The sequence below is a fragment of the Canis lupus genome, chromosome 20 (assembly GCF_003254725.2).
Source record: "Canis lupus dingo isolate Sandy chromosome 20, ASM325472v2, whole genome shotgun sequence".
NCBI lineage: Eukaryota > Metazoa > Chordata > Mammalia > Carnivora > Canidae > Canis > Canis lupus.
This window is the reverse complement of record NC_064262.1, coordinates 50,266,807-50,283,372: the sequence shown is the minus strand read 5'-3', so window position 1 is coordinate 50,283,372 and position 16,566 is coordinate 50,266,807. Positions and strand designations below refer to the sequence as shown.

At 50.7% G+C, this 16,566-nt stretch overlaps 1 protein-coding gene across 2 annotated transcripts; it reads right to left on the bottom strand.

The window, feature by feature from the left end:
- Nucleotides 1-5,443: 5,443 nt before the first annotated feature.
- RAB3D (RAB3D, member RAS oncogene family) lies at nt 5,444-16,224 on the bottom strand. Of its 2 annotated transcripts, none has more exons than XM_025457576.3 (5): nt 16,037-16,224; nt 14,399-14,668; nt 13,559-13,677; nt 13,347-13,471; nt 5,444-8,339 (listed from the first exon to the last, which is right to left on the bottom strand). In XM_025457576.3, the coding sequence occupies exons 2-5, from the start codon at nt 14,624-14,626 to the stop codon at nt 8,152-8,154; spliced, it is 660 nt and encodes a 219-aa protein (XP_025313361.1). In that variant the 5' UTR covers nt 14,627-14,668; nt 16,037-16,224; the 3' UTR covers nt 5,444-8,151. The 2 variants fall into 2 exon arrangements, with proteins under 2 accessions (XP_025313361.1, XP_025313362.1); XM_025457577.3 differs by having other exon boundaries at nt 16,090-16,223.
- Between the last annotated feature and the right edge of the window lie 342 nt (nt 16,225-16,566).

Here is a 16,566-nt window from a genome sequence, read left to right as displayed (position 1 = left end):
GGTGTTTCCTATTAGGCAAACCTAACAGGAAGTGGAAGGGGAGGAGGTTCTGGGAAATGTAGTTTGCGGGACCCGGTGTGTGTGTGTGGGGAGCAGCGAGAGGATGGATCTAAGATCTGTGGGAAACCAAGGGAAAAAGACCCACATGCATCATGATAGGCCTCCACCTGCTGCTCATGACTGAGACTGATTGTGGAAACAGGGCCAAAGTGGCTCCAACCTGACCATGAGGGGGACCTTTGGCTCTCTGTAGAACCCTGCCCTTCACCTTTCTCGAAAGAAAATGTTCCTCTCCCCCTCTCAGTGTATCCAAATTTGATTTGGGTTCCAGAGGTCCCTCAGGTTGGTTCAATATTTCTTTCTTCTCCCATTTCAGCTGCCAGGAATTCTTGCCACTTTGCTGCTGTTCATCAAACTAGGCTGACAGACCCCGGGAGGGGTGGGGGGTTGGGGGGAAGACAGGACATCTGGCCCACCTGGCTGCTGGAGATTTTGTCTCATTATTATTCCTCTGTGACACTCACTGATTTTGGAAGGGAGGTTGGTAATAAAAGATTTGGGAGAGCTCTGTTATCCTGACTCCTTTTTCCTTCCTTTTACTTTTTATGCCAGTTGGCCATGATCTTAACCCTAAGTACCTGAATGGGATGACATGGCCTCCTTTCTCATGCAATTGTCTTGTTTTGTAAATTATTTTGTGGAAAAAAAAAAAACTAAAATGTTCACACACATACAAAAAGGAATTTGTCCAAAGAAACTCCTGTATACCCATCACCCAGATTCAACAATCACCTAGAGTCCGACATGTTTGTTTCATGATCCCTTTTTCCCATTAATGAAGTATTTAGAAACAAATCCCAAACAATGTCATTTCCCCCCCTCATCAGTACACATCTCTAAGAATGTATTCATCTGAGTCAACCCCAATGCTATCATTACACTTGACTGAATGCTTGTGTCCCCCCCAAATTCCCATGTTGAAACCCAATCCCCAATGTGATGCTATTGGGAGGTGGGGCCTCTGGGAGATGACTAGGTCCTAAAGGCTGAGACCTCACAAATGGGATTAGTATCTTAAAAGAGACACCAGAAAGCTCCTTTGCTTCTTCTTCCAAATGAGGACACACATACACACACACACACACACACACACACACACACAGCCATCTATGACCTAGGAAACTGGTGTTCACCAGACACTGAATCTGCTGGTGCCTTGATCTTGAACTTCCCAGCCAACAGAACTAAGAGAAAGAAATGTCTATTGTTTATAAGTCACACAGTCTATGGTGTTCTTTCATAGAAGCCCAAATGGACCAGGACAACACCTAAGACAATTAGCAACCATTCCTTGGTATCACCCAAACCCAGCCCACCATCAAATTTTTCTGATAGGCTCAAAAATGTCTTTTTATATTGATTTCTTTGTGTTTTTAAAAAGATTTTACTCATTTATTCATGAGAGACACACAGAGAGAGGCAGAGAGACACAGGTAGAGGGAGAAGCAGGCTCCGTGCAGGGAGCCCGACGTGGGACTTGATCCCATGATCCTCGGATCACACCCTGAGCCCAAGGCAGCCGCTCAACCACTGAGCCACCCAGGTGCCCTGATTTCTTTGTATTTTTTTAATCGGGATATAATTGACATCTAACATATTTGTTTCATGTCTACAACATATGACTTGATAGTAGTTTGCATGATGATTACCACAATAAGTAATGAACATCACTATACATCATCACACAATTTTTTTCTTATGAGAACTTTTAAGATCAACTCTCTTAGTAACTTTCAAATATGCAATACAGTATTATTAACTATAGCCACCATGCTGTACGTTACATCCCCAGGACTTAACACATTTGGTTTATTTGAATTGGATCCAAATAAGGTCCACACATCATGTTTGCTTGTCATGTCTCCTAAATCCCTTTCATTCTAATCCAGTAGTTCTCAAATTAGAGGATGCATTGGAGTCCTCTGAATGTTCTGCTAACACAGATGCTGGAGCGGGGGCACCCCCAGGGCTTCTGGAGTGGGGCCCATGTATCTGAATTTCAAACAACTTCTCAGGCCAGGCTGCCAGAACATGTTCAGAAAACCACTGCTCCAGGTTCTTCCTCTTCTTCTCCAACCCCATCAACCTTTAATTTGTTCCAGAAAGAGCGTGGGGACACCTGGGTGGCTCAGCCAGTTAAATGTCTGCCTTTGGCTCAGGTCATGAACCCAGCCAGGGTCCTAGGATGGAGCCCCCCATCAGGCTCCCTGCTCAGTGGGAGGCCTGCTTCTCCCTCTCTCTCTGCTGCTCCCCCTGCTTGTGCTCTCTCTCTCTCTCAAATAAATAAATAAATAAATGGGATCTTTGTAAAAAAAAAAAAAAGCATGGATTTACTCGTTGCTTCTACCCTGAACCCTTTATCTTCTTCCCCTCCCCCCCATATTTCCTGTGAGTCACTGATTCTCAGCCCTAGCTGCACATCGGAAGCCCCCAACACCTTCCAACAATACCCAAGCCTGCACCCCATCCCCCACCTTCTGATTTGTCAAAAAAAAATTTATTTATTCATTCATGAGAGACACAGAGAGAGGCTGAGACATAGGCAGAGGGAGAAGCTGGCACCCGGCAAGGAGCCCGATCCAACACTGGATCCCACAAACCCGGGATCACCACCTGAGTCAAAGGCGGACGCCCATAGGTGGAGCCCCCCAGGTGCCGCTCCCACCTTCTGATTTTTATTTTATTTTATTTTATTTTATTTTATTTTATTTTATTTTATTTTATTTTATTTTAATTAATTTATTTTTTCCACCTTCTGATTTAACTGGACGGGACTGTGGCCTGGGTTTGGGGACTCTGACATTCCCCCATATGATTCTAAGGGCTGGCCATGGTCACTGCTGAGAAAGCATAAACCAAGGCCTTCATCCAATGACCCCAGCGACCTGAATCGGTTCTTTCATTGGGGATTGCAAAATGCCGGTTTAACTAATCTTTCCATCTTTCTTTGGGGGGCGGGAGGGAGAGGGGCGGATTTTGAGAAAGCTAAAATGAGCACGTGTTGTATTTGCCATTGCTGCAATCACCTCCCACTTCAGGAAAGGACACATCGGTTTCCTTTGGAGACAGCCCACCTCTCAGATTTCTGTCCCTAAGCCCGGGGCCTCGTGGTCTCTGACAGCCAATCAGCGTGTTCCATCTGTCGGACCTGTTCAGGTGTGGGCTGGGACCCAAGCTGGTCCCTGGACAGTCGGCTTGAGGGCTTGGGATAAGGTGATCGGTTGGCTTGAAGCTCACCGCGCAGCCTGACGGTGAGGCTGCAGAGCGAAGGCTCAGACAGCGGTTGAGGATCCTGGGACTGTGTGTAAGTCCCTGGATCCCGCTCACACTTGAGCTCTGCAGAGCATTCATTCACTCAACAAACATCTGTGGAGCGCTTGCTCCAAGTAAAAAATGAACTGTTTTACGCACAACACTCCCCCACCCCACTTTTTAAGATTTATTTATTTGAGACAGAGAGAGGAGAGAGAGCACAAGGTGGGGACAGAGGGAGTAGCAGACTCCAGCACTGAGCAGGGAACTGGAGGCAGGATTGGATTCCAGGACCCTAGGATCATGACCTGAGCTGAAGGCAGGTGCTTAACAGACTGAGCCACCCAGGTGCCCCTACTCACAGCACTTCTGACACCAAATGTATGTGGGTATGGAGGGATTTCACACCAAACAATTCTCTCCGGGTACCGACTGGGCATCCTAGAGTTCAATTCTGACATTAACTACCCAGGGTTTGGGGCAGACACCACGAACTTGAGGACTGGGGCCATCGAGACTGCCCCCCCCCTTCAGATGCCAGCTGCAAGTATTGAGTCTCCAAGTGACCCCTACTTCTCTGACTTGGCTCCAAAATCGGGGGGCTCCCACAATTCCCCTTCCCTTTCAGGCTTGATAATTAGAATCTCACAGAGCTCAGTAAGCATTTCAGTACTATTACAAGTTAATTATGAAAGGGTAGAGATCAGGAACAGCCAAATGGAAGAGATGCATAGGGCAAGGTATGGAGAAGGGGCACCGAGCTTCCCTGTGCTCCCCAGCCGCCACCCTCCTGGCACCTTGATGCGTTTCCAATCCAGAAGCTCTCTGAATCTCGTTGCTTAGATTTTTTGTTAAAGATTGTATTATTTATTTTAATTATTTGAGAGTGTCTGTATGTGTGTCTGAGAGAGAAAGCATGCAAGAGCAGGGGGAGGAGGAACAGAGGGAGAAGCAGACTCTCCACTGAGCAGATCCCAGGACCTTGAGATCATGACCTGAGCCGAAGCAGACACTTAACCCAGGTGTCCCTTGTTTTTTAGGCTTTTTATGGAAGTTTCATTATTTAGGCATGATGGATGAAATCATTGGCCATTGGTGATTATCTCAATCTCCAGCTCCCCTCCCCTCCCTTAAGGTCAGGCAGCTGGCCTCATAGTTCCTTACCCTCTAATCTTGGCTTGGTGTTTCTGGAGACCAGTGCCCCCTATCCTGACACCACCTAGGGACTCCCAGCCAGCAGGCCTCTCATTAGCATACAAAAGACGCTCTTATCATTCCAGAGATTCAAAGGGTTTTAGGAGCTGTGTGCCAGACACTAGGGACCAAAATCAAATATTTCTTTTTTATTGTATGAAACAGGAACTGAGTTGGGTGTGGTGGTGAAAAATAAAACATCCCTGCATTTGAGGAACTGATATTATATTGAAAGACACTTGTTTCAGGTAAACAAGTAAATTATATAGTAGCTTCGAGGGGCTATGGGAAGGGGAACAGGATAAGGGACATCGGAAATGCTGCGATGAGGTAGCCATATTAAAAGGAGGGGGTGGGGAGAAGGAAAGGGGAGTCAATGAGGTGAGATTTGCACAAAGACCTGAAAGAGGGGGTGAATGAGAGGAGCCATTTGACTTCAGGCTGAGGGAACAGTCAGGGCAAAGGCCCTGAGGCAGGGGCCTGGTGTGTTCAGATAGCTGCAAAGCCAATGTGACTGCAGCAGGGCAAGTGGGGAGTAAGGGAAGTGACAGGTCAGATCATGCAGGATCTTGTGAGCTGGAGGGAAGGCTCAGGCTTTTACTGAGTGGGAGCCACAGAGGGCTCTGAGCAAAGGAGCAATGGGGTGACTTGGGTATTCGCAGGTTCCCTCTGGCTGCTGTGAGGACAGATCATCTCACTAGGACTAGTTGGGGCAATGTCACCCTCCCTACCACACAGCAAACTTTCCAGGGCCAAGGTTGGTTGGCATGAGACCTGGTTAGAGGCAGCCCCAGACCCGAGCCTCCCTGGCCTGATCCAGATTCTGCTGCATTACGCATGGCCCTCAACCAGCCATCTACTTGGCTGTGAATCAACCGCCCTCTTCCTGGAAACCACATTTCACTAATGGAAAAAAAAAAAAAAAAAGCTACCAGCATCTGGGCATAACAGCTTTTATTTTCTCTTATGGATAAAAGTGCTCGTCTTTCTGAGTGGACATCAAGGAATCGCTTACACAGGAGAACCGCATCCAGTATATAAATGACCAAATCGAGAAGCTCACTCCGTAGTGTTTTGGGATCATAGGGGAGAAGCCGGTTCGTGGAATTAGCGCTTCAACACTGAGACCAAATTTCACCCCTTACTTGCCTTTTGGAGTGGAGTAGGAGAAAAACAAAAGAACATGAACCCTGGGGAAGCCAAAGAAGAAAAGGAAAAAGCAGAACCCTAAATCCCAATCGTGGCAGTGGAGAGACCAGCTGCTTAAAGCAAATGGTAAGAATTCAGGACCCAGCCTCAGGCCACCTCTCCAGACCCCAATCTCCCAGGAGTTGAGAAATCTCACCCCCACCCCCAAGCTTTGGCTTCATTGCTGTTTGTAAACTCAACATATCTCCATCTCCCCCCCACCCCCCCACCCCCATGATCTTCCAGGACATTGGTTTGGGTTCCATCGTGAGTGAAGCCTCCCACCCAAAATTATACAATAAAAACCTGCATTATTTTTAGAAGAAACCCAAAAAAACCCTCTCCTACATTATTCCTAATTTTGAGAAAACCCAGAGGCAGCTAGCTGTCTCAGTTGCTACTTAAAGCTCAAGTGTTCAAAAATCACGTGTAGACACAAGGCTCACTTCATGTCAGGCACAAGACACAGCCAAAGCTGTTTTTTATCAGGTGGGCTATGACAGGTTGGCTTGTCCCTTAGGTAAGGGCACTTTGGTCCATCTTTTTTTTTTTTTTTTTCCTAGCAAACAGTTTAAGAAAAATGGACTGGCCAACAGAATCTTGATGGCCCACAGTACATCTTAACAGACTTGTTGTTTTTCTTAATGGCTGCTTTAATCTTTTATGTTAAAGCAACTAACAGTTTTGACTCCTGCCCCAAACATTCCCTCAAACTCATTGTGTTCCCAGAAACTTGTCCATTTGACCAGTCACATGATTTGTTGGCTTGCAAAGATACGCTCCCTTTGAAGCTCTAAGGGCAGCCCTTGGTAAGGGGTGAACGGGGCCTGTCTAGAAAAGAATCCAATCTAGAGCTTCTATAATGGTAAAAGTGAAATAAAACTTGAACCAGGTCTTCCTCCCTTCAGAAGGAGGAGGCTGAGCTCTTTAAGGCTATAGCAAGTCATTTTGGTGGCAGGGGCTGGGAGTGGAGCACAAACCATCTGTTTAGACCATCTTCCCCGTGTTTGTCGTGTTATGGGATGTTAGTTGGTGTTGTGGGGCAGAAACAGGTGCCCCATGCCACTGGAGTTTGGACTTTGGTGGGCAGGAAGGGCACTGAGCTGCAGTGGGGGGTGGAGATCAAGACAGAGCTCCCCAAACTGCACATAACCTCCCAGTAGGAGCCCCTGCCAGCTGGGCACCGCAGCCTTGTGGCCTCCCAGATGTGTGTCAACCGGGGACTGAGTCCCGGTGTATCCCCATCAGCCTGCCACTCCCAGGCTGTGTCAGTGAAAGGCATGTGGCAACAGCAATTACCCAATTCTGCTTTCTTGCCCCTTCAGCCCAACCCTAAAGCCTCCCTGAGAGTGACTCCTCTATTAGGAGGAGACATCACCTCCCTGGGTCCCACCAATGACTTGGCTCAGGAAACGGGACTCTGGGTCTTCAAGGGCTCTTGAATGGGAGGAGCCTAGTCCTTCTAGCGGCAAGTCGCCAGCAAGAGCAGGAGACTGGAATATTGCTCAATTTCCTTTTCTAGCAGGATATAAGATGTGGAAAGATCTTGCTTAAAACATCACCAGCTAAATGGGGCCTGGGAGAGGCAGGTATGGGCGGGAGGGCCCGGCTCCTGGCTCTGGGGTTAACTTCTAGCAAAAAGACCCCAGCGGGAATGCCAGGAGTTGCAATGTTCTCTGCCCAGCCTGATGCGGACCATAGTCCAGAACTCAATCCAGGGATCAGAGATGCAGTGGATAAGGCAAAACAGTGGCAGGGGTGTGGGTGATGTGGAACACTGGGGAGGCTCTGAAGGCACTTCTGGGGTCCCTGAAGCTGGGTGGGGGTCAGGTCTCTGACTTCCTGTCCCTTGACAATGGGAAAAGCTGCTTTAATACTGCTTTCACAGGCAGGGGATCTGCAGGCCAGGGGGGAAGGGTCTGCAAGGGCTATAATCACCTTCCCGCCTTGGAAGCTTGAGGTCTGAGGAGGTTCACGGGTGGGCCTGGGACCACACCAGGGGACCCTGAGAAAGGAGTTGCCTTCCACATCCCCAGGGATGAACTCTGAGGACCCACACCGCAGGACAAAGAAAACGAACCATCTTTGACCAGCTCGTGAACACCAGGCAATGCCCAAACAGAATGGATGAGGACAACAGTTTCAACCCCGAAGGCACTGTGGACACCCCTCCACCAGGCGGGGTGGGACATGCTGCTCATGTTCCCTCCATTCAAATTCCTGAAAAGCAGCAAGCTCGTGCATGTCAACATCCCCAGACTCTGCCTGCAGTGCAGGATCCCCAGGGTCTGGAGCTTGTGAGAAGGCTGCCTGGGCAAGCTGGAGACCATGCGGGAGTCGGGGCAGCTGACCGGAGGGAAGGGGGTGCCCTGAGCTTGGAAACAGCCCTTGTGGCTCATGCCTCTGTCACAGTCCCTGCCAAGGCCAAAAGGGGTGGGCAGGGGTTGGGGACCACCTCTAGCAGCTGCAGCTGCTGGGCTCGGGGGGTGGGGTGTCCCCCAAGGCTGGGCCCTTCCCATTGCTCCCCGGGCTGGAGCTGGGTTCAAGGGACTCGTTCATCTTCTCACAGATGATGTCCACAAGGCGCTCAAAGACCTGCTTCACATTGATGTTCTCCTTGGCGCTGGCCTCAAAGAACTCAAAACCTGGAGGGATACAAAGTGGGAACACCAGTGAGACCCCCCCAGGGGTAGGGCCTGGGCTGTGCATCATCCAAACCTGGTTTCTAAGCCCAGGTTTGCCTTTCATGAGGTTGTGAGACGTTGGCTGAGAACCTCAGTCTCTTGAAGCCTCAGTTGGCTCATCTGTAAAAAGGAAATGACGCTGATGCCAATAAAAATCTGTGGTAGGGGATCCCTGGGTGGCTCAGCGGTTTGGCCCAGGGTACGATCCTGGAGTCCTGGGATCGAGTCCTGCGTCGGGCTCCCGGCATGGAGACTGCTTCTCCCTCTGCCTGTGTCTCTGCCTCTCTCTCTCATGAATAAATAAATAAAAATCTTAAAAATAAATAAATAAATAATTTTTAAAAAAGTCTGTGGTAGCAGTCCCAGTTTGTACTATTCCAAGAATCTTTCTCACAGAGCAGTGGCTGCAAGGGCCCAGCTAGTGATGTTCTGGTGCCTGGCAGGCATGTAACGAACGGCAAGGCTTCCCAGCGTCCATGGGGCATATGTGATGCCCACAGTCTTGACCTACAGAAAGTACTAGAGGTGGTAATAATGATAGCAATAAATAATAAGCAGTAGCAGACACCCAAACACTCCTAACTTGTCTCTCATTTAAACAAAAAAGCTTGTCCCAGGGAACCTGGGTGGCTCAGATGGTTAAGAATCCGACTCTCGATTTCGACTCAGGTCATGATCTCAGGGTCTTGGGATTAAGCTCCAGGTGGAGCTCCATGCTGGGCATGGAGCCTGCTTATAGTCTTTCTCTCCTCCCTCTGCCCCTCCCCCCCCCTCTCTCTCTCTCAAAAAGAAAAATAAAATAGGGCAGCCGGGGTGGTTCAGTGGTTTCACGCCTGCCTTTGGCTCAGGGAGAGATCCTGGAGACCTAGGGTCGAGTCCCACATTGGGCTCCCTGCATGGGGCCTGCTTCTCCCTCTGCCTGTGTCTGCCCCTCTCTCTGTGTCTCTCATGAATAAACAAATAAAAATCGAAATCAATCTAAATCGATCAATCAATCAATAAATAAAATAATTTTTGAAACTATTTAATTTAAAAAAGCTTCTGCTCCCAAAGATGGAAGGTAGTATAAAGGATTTGGGGACTTGCCCATGGTTCCTCAGCTACAAAAAGTGGGCTGCCAACCTAAAAATAAGGGTGGGTGTATATGACAATCTTTCCTGCACCCCTAAAAGATTGGCTCAGGCTCAGCCTACAGGGAGCTACCCCCAAATGGTCCCCAATACGTCCATATTCACCACACCCGCCAGAAATTGGGCCAGAAATTCAGACAAACACCCCCTATACTACACACAGCACAGGGTAAACGGCTCTATCCCAGCACTAGTCATGCTGTCCTATAAAAATGTAATTACAATCAAATAATTATGTGTGTATTTATCCATTTCCTATCGGTCTCTGCTATTAGAATGCCAGCTCTGGGAGGGCAGATTGCTATCTGACTTGTTTGGTGCCTGGCATATAGCAGATGTCAGAAACTACTAACTGAATGAATGATTGATTGACTGAATGACAGAGGCAGGCCATGAACTCAGATCTCTTACTCCAAGCTTCCTGATCATCAATGTCACCCTACTGCCTTCCCAGGCAAAACTGGCATTTCCTTATCTGTGTGTGGCTCTGCCTCAAAGCATCCGAGTTCTTTTTTTAATACTTTTTTGGTCCTGATTATAAATATTCAGTGGAGAAATTCACTAAAGTTAGAAACCACTGAAAAATATCAAGACAGATATAAAAGCTATTTGTAACCTCATCATCCAGAAGCAATTGTCATTGGTGTTTTGGTGTTTCGTTTTTCATTTTTTTTTTTTTAAGATTTTATTTATTCATGAGAGACACAGAGAGAGAGGCAAAGACACAGGCAGAGGAAGAAGCAAGTTCCATGCAGGGAGCCCGATATGGGACTCGATCCTGGGTCTACAGGATCATGCCCTGGATGGAAGGCAGATGCTTAACTGCTGAGCTACCCAGGAGTCCCTTGCTTTTCATTTTTAAAAAAAATATATTTTATTTATTTATTCATGAAAGACACGCAGAGAGAGAGAGAGAGACAGGCAGAGGGAGAAGCAGGCTCCCTGCAGAGAGCCTGACATGGTACTTGATCCAGGGTCTCCAGGATCACGCCCTGGGCTGGAGGTGGCACTAAACCACTGAGCCACCCGGGCTGTCCTCACTTTTCTTTTCTTTTCTTTTTTTTTTTTTTTTTTAAGATTTTATTTATTTATTCATGAGGGACACAGGGAGAGAATCAGAGACACAGGCAGAGGGAGAAGCAGGCTCCATGCAGGGAGCCAGACATGGGACTCAATCCCGGGTCCCCAGGATCACGCCCTGGGCTGAAGGCAGTGCTAAACCGCTGAGCTACCTGGGCTGCCCTCACTTTTCATTTTTAAAAGAATATAAATACATAATTATCGGGGTTGGGTTTGTAGGGGGTATGTGCGTGTGTATGTGCATGTATGTGTGTGTTGCTTTTTTCCTACAAAACTGGGATCAAATTCTGTCTCCTGCTCTGTACCTCAGTATTTTAAACTTAATGACAGAGTTGGAAGCCCCTTTACGCCCAGTCTCTAGATGTTCTCTGCAAGGTGGGGGCAACATCGGCAAGTATCCCAGCCCACCACTAGAAATCATAGCTAATTTCACCAGTTCCAGGCAAACTGGGGATCTGGGCCCCAGCTGCAAAAGCTGACTCCTCAGCATACCTAGAAATGAGAACTCCAAGCTGGAGTTCCCAGAAAACACAAGAAACAGAGGAACAGGTTAATGACACCATGAGGGAGCAAAGAGCCAAATCTCAAGTGGAAGATGTTCCATAGAACAAAGACCCAGTTTGTCTAACAAATAGACGGTAAGGAAAAAAAAGACTGTTTATAGTCTAGGGTCCGTGAACTTTCTCCATAAAGGGGCAGATAGTAAATATTTTAGGATTTGTGGGTCATTATGTGGTGCCTAGAATTTTGTGTGCAAGTGTCAACAACAGTTGACCATCATGCCAGCCAACACTTAGATGCAACTGCATGTGTGCAAGGCTGTGATATCGGCTTTATATGTCAGAACTCATTTAGCCCTGGGATGCCTGGGTGGCTCAGTGGTTGAGTGTCTGCCTTTGGCTCAGGTCATGATCCCAGAGTCCCAGGATCAGGTCCTGCATCAGGGAGCCTGCTTGTCCCTCTGCCTATGTCTCTGCCTTTCTCTGTGTCTCTCATGAATAAGTAAATAAAATCTTAAAAAACAAAAACAAAAACTCATTTGCCCCCCAAGACAGCTTGATGAACTGGGGCTGTTATAATCTCCATTTCACAGAGGAGGAAGTGCAAGCCCAGACAGCTGAAGTTACTAATACGAGATCACAAAGCAACCAAGAAATAATACAAGTTAATGTTCAATCAGGGCCAGTGTTAACTTATTTCATCTTTTTTTTTTAATCTTTTTTGTTTTTTAAGATTTTATTTATTTATTCATGAGAGACAGAAAGAGAGACAGAGACATAGGCGCAGAGGGAGAAGCAGGCTCCATGCATGGAGCCTGATGTGGGACTTGATCCCTGCACCTAGGATCATGCCCTGAGCTGAAGGCAGACACTCAACCACCGAGCCACCCAGGAGTCCCTTATTTCATCTAACAGCACTCTGAAGGAGACATGGTTTTCACTGTTTTCCAGATGGAGAAATGGAAGCACAGAGAGGGGAGGTGATGTCCTCAAGGTCACACAGCTAGTGGGTTACAGGATGGGACTCTAGCTCCTGAGGCTGGGTCCTTAACCCATCCTCCCCTATGGTGATGGTTATACTGCCTCCTGCAAGGGAAGTCCTGTGGAGAGCTTAGAATCCTAGAATATTCCAGGCAAGATTTCCTTTTAGCCTATGGGTACCTGGGTAGCTCAGTGGGTTAAGCATCTGCCTTCAGCTCAGGTCATGATCCCAGGGTCCTGGGATTGAGCCCTGTGTCCTCAGGCTCCCCGTTCAGCAGGGAGTCTGCTTCTGCCTCTCCCTCTGCCCTACCCCCACTTGTGTGCATAACACACACACACACACACACACACACACACACTTTCTCTCAAATAAATAAAATCTTAAATTTAAAAAAAAAAGATTTCCTTTTAGCCTAAATTTCCATTTATCTGATTCAAAAAGGTAGCCTGAAAATTCCTCCTCCCATGCCAGTGCCCTGGTCCCCAGTTCTCAGACACACAGATGTCATCACTGTTACTAGATCCTTCTGTGTCCTTCTGGAGTTTCTTTGGGCAAACCTAAGTATATATTCTTATTCGCATACATTTTTACACACTCCTGCAGGGGCCAGCAAGCTTCGAGTCACGGGCCAGATCTGGCCCCTCACCTAATTTTGTAAACTGAGTTTTTCTGACAGCCACGTATGCTCTCTGGCTCCTTTCAGGCAGAGCTGACTGTGGGGACAGAGAACCCTAAGACTGTAGTTATTTCCTATCTGGCCCTTTGAGAAAACATCTGCTGAGCCGCAGACTACAGGAAGCAGCCAAACCCACGTTTTTGCACTTTGCTTTTTCCACTTAACCCGACATCCCAGAAATCTTGCCATAGCAGGACACAAAGAACGTGTTCATCCCTTTGCACAGCTGTGTAGTATTCTACTGTGTGACTGTGCTTTATGCATAGCTGCTTTCCCCAGGGCGAGATGTTTAGGAAGTTGCCAACAGTGCCGTGATTTGCTGTATTCTCCACTTCCCATGTGGGTGGGATGTTTGAAGGATAAATTTCCAGAAATGTTTTTGCCAAGTCTGGGTTCCCAGAGCAATGGGAAGGTGGGGAGTATCTGTCCCTGAATTCTCCGAGATTAAATGCAGAACGTGGCATACCTGTGGGTATTTTTCTGAGCGGATCCTCAAAGGGCAGAGGGTTGATGACTGTGGTTGGACCTGGGACCCAAGGGTGGGGAGTAAGGGTGTGGTTCTGGGAGGTCCAGGGCCTGGGGTCCAGGCTGGGCACTAACCAAGGTCATCAGCGAGCCTCCGGCCATCCTCGGTAGGCACGACACGCTCATCTTCCAGGTCACACTTGTTCCCCACGAGGATTACCTGAGCGTTGTCCCATGAGTAGGTCTTGATCTGTGTGGCCCTGTGGAGTTTGAGGGCCATTAGGCTAGAAATTAAGAGTCAGGAGAGGAGGGGGAAGGTCAGGTGTCCGTGGTCAGCAAGCACTCACCAGTCCTGCACGGCGGCGAAGGATTCCTGGTTGGCAACATCATACATCAGCAGGAAGCCCATGGCTCCGCGGTAGTAGGCGGTGGTGATTGTACGGTAGCGCTCCTGGCCCGCCGTGTCCTAGGCACACAGCAGGGTCAGGCCACTAGAAGCTACCCTGTTCCCCAACCAACCCCTGCAGGGCCCTAAGCGGGTCACCACCTTGTGCTCATAGCCCCAGTCTGATGGGTGAGACATGGCCCTGCCTGTACAATCTCTGTCTGATGGGAGAAATATGGGCTGGCCCTCACAGCCCCAGTCTGATGGGAGGCACGGCTTTCCCAGTCTGAGGGGTCAGCGGCCTCTCACAGTCTCGTAAGCCCCTCTGACCTCACCTCCAAGAACAAACTTAGTGACCACATACAAGAGCCACCTGGGTCAGAGAGCACCATCCTGATGCAGACACTCTGGTGCTCAATACCATGAGAATCATTATTAGCACCCTTGTTGGGAGCAAGAGCATGCCTCTGAGGAGCACAGAGGCCCAGTAGGGGATCCTGCGATGGTACCCCAACCTCTTCCCCACTGGTCACCAGGACTTCTAACCCGCCTTGGGTTAGCACTGTCTGCCCCTCAGACCCCACAAGGCAGGGCATATCCTCATCCTGATGAAGTCACCTCATAGATAATCCCCCCTACTCTACACATCTACCCCAAGCCCCCACCCCGTCTTTGGCTACTCTCTCTCACCTGAGGCCCCTCCCCACAGCCCGACACCCTATCATGGACTTCCTTGGAGGAACCCCAGCCCCTCCAGGGCTCCTCTCCCTTGCCACAGGTCCACCATAGCCGCCTGGCCCACCCAGATCTGCAGCTTGATCCTCTTGTCATGACGATAGACCGTCTTGACCTTGAAGTCGATGCCCACAGTGCTGACAAAGGCAGGTGTGAAGGAGTCATCCGCGTAGCGGAACAGGAAGGACGTCTTGCCCACGCTGCTGTTGCCGATGAGCAGCAGCTTAAACATGTAGTCAAAGTTCTGGTCTGCTGCATCCCGCGGGCCCGTGGGGGGGTCTCCAGCTGATGCCATCTTGGCAGAGAGCCTCTTGGGGCACGGGGAGGGGCTGTCGCCCTGCAGAAAAATAAACCACCTGGAATGGCTCCAGTGTATCCGACCAGACCCGGGTTCAAATCCTGCTTCTGCCACTAGGAGGCCAAGCGGCCTCAGATGCATCACTTGCTCTCTCTGGCCCTCTGTATCCTCTTCTGGAAAATGGGGCTGCTTATCAAATGCAAGGGCCCAGGTTGCGGAGGGGAGACACATGCAGTGCCTCCTCTGGCCACTGAGGAACCAGACCCTGCAGAAGGTGCAGGTGTGGACTTTGCCCGGGAGTGAGCAGCTGGCTGGGCCCAGGTATGAGCTGGGGGGAGGAGGGCCTGCCAGCTGGATAGAGCCCCCCCTCAGGGCCTGGCTGTTGACTTTGGCAAGGACACCTGCCCTGACCACCCCCCCCACCTCTATGCTGAGTTTAACCCCATCCCTGGCCTCCACGGGGGTTTCATTGGATACAACCCAGGTTTAAAGCCCAGCTCTACCCCCAGATGGGTCCTGCCACCTTCTGTTTGTCAAAAGGGTGGGCCTGTCTCCCTCCAGGCAGGGCTGACTCACCCCGGCCCCAGCCCACAGAGGCTGCAATGACAGTCCTCGACCCTAAGGAAGCCACCTAATAAGAACCCCACCCCACCCACCACCACCATACCCCTCTAATTCCTGATTCTTCCTTTCTTGGCAATCTGTCCCCAAGGCTAGGCTGCTTTATCTGGGTCTGGGACACCGCCTCAGCCCTCATTCTCTCCCTAGGCCTCAGTTTCCCCAGCCGTCTATGGCTTCTCCTAGAGCTGCACAGGGAGGCTCCAAGAGGCCTGGGTGAATGAAGGGCACACTGGCTGGCAGAGGAACCCTGAGCAAAGCTATTTCTCAACTGCCTGTGGGGCTTTTTTCCATTTTAAAAGAGGACCGAACCAGCCCGCTTTCCTGCCCAGCCCTGGGCCCCACCCGGTGTTCCGGGAGAACGAGTTCAGAGGAGGGGAAGACAAGAGGCAGGAAACCTTTCCCCATGTTGGGCAGGGCTGCCAGGCTGGGGCCCTTACCCCACCCCCAGCCCCAGCCCCAGCCCACCTGTCAGCCGGTCCCACCTCTTGCCGACCATCTGCCCACCCTCCCTCACACCTGGCACTAGAGAAGGGTCCTCGGGGGCCTCGGCCCTATCTCCCTGCTGGATTTGGGGCGCCCCCGCCGGTGCAGGGGGGCTCAGGAGCTTCCTCCCATCACCATATGGTCCCATCTCCTGTTCCCAGCTGGGCTCTCGGCCCCGCCCGCGCCCCATTAACGCTCCCCAAGGAGCCCAGCTGGGTGGGGGCGAGGGAAGAGGCGTTCCCCCTCCGCCCGCCTTTGTTCCCCGCTCCCCGGGCCCTCCCTCTAGCCCCCGGCCCCCCAGACCTGCGGGGACGCGGAGGTGCGGGGCGGGGGTGCGGTCCCTCCGAAGGGGTCACCTCGCGTGGGGGGCGCTGCCCGCGGGCGCTCCTGCTGCGAACTCGCTGCGGCCTGGCCCCAGGCGCGACGCCGACCCCGCAGCCGCCGCCGCCGCCACCGCCGCTGCCCGCAGCCACCCGGATCCCGCGCCCGCTCCGCCCAGGCGGGGGAGGAGGAGCCGCTCCCGGGAGGGGCGGGGCGGGGCCGAGTCCGGGGCGGGGCTTGCGGGAGCCTGGGGGAGGGGCTGGAAGCGCCCCGCGCTGGGGCGGCCTCGGGCCCGCCCCCCGACGATAAACTTCGTCTTTCCGAACGGTACGTAGAGCTCCTACTCTGCACGGAAGTTAAGGGAGCGGATTCTGGAGTCAGGTTCGAATCCCAGCTCCACCACTTCCTAACTCGGTTTAACTTTGGACGTGTTACTTAACCTCCCGGGGAGCCTGGTGCCCCCGGGCGTCCAGTGGTGCATAAGAAGAATCCCTACCGGGGCACCCGGGTGG

Excerpts from the sequence above, each read along its gene's own strand:
- RAB3D (XM_025457576.3), bottom strand. The coding sequence starts at position 14,626 with ATGGCATCAGCTGGAGACCCCCCCACGGGCCCGCGGGATGCAGCAGAC. Across the intron at positions 13,472-13,558 it reads TTCGCCGCCGTGCAGGACTG|GGCCACACAGATCAAGACCT; the intron begins GTGAGTGCTTGC and ends CAAACTCCACAG. Across the intron at positions 8,340-13,346 it reads GAGGCTCGCTGATGACCTTG|GTTTTGAGTTCTTTGAGGCC; the intron begins GTTAGTGCCCAG and ends GTATCCCTCCAG.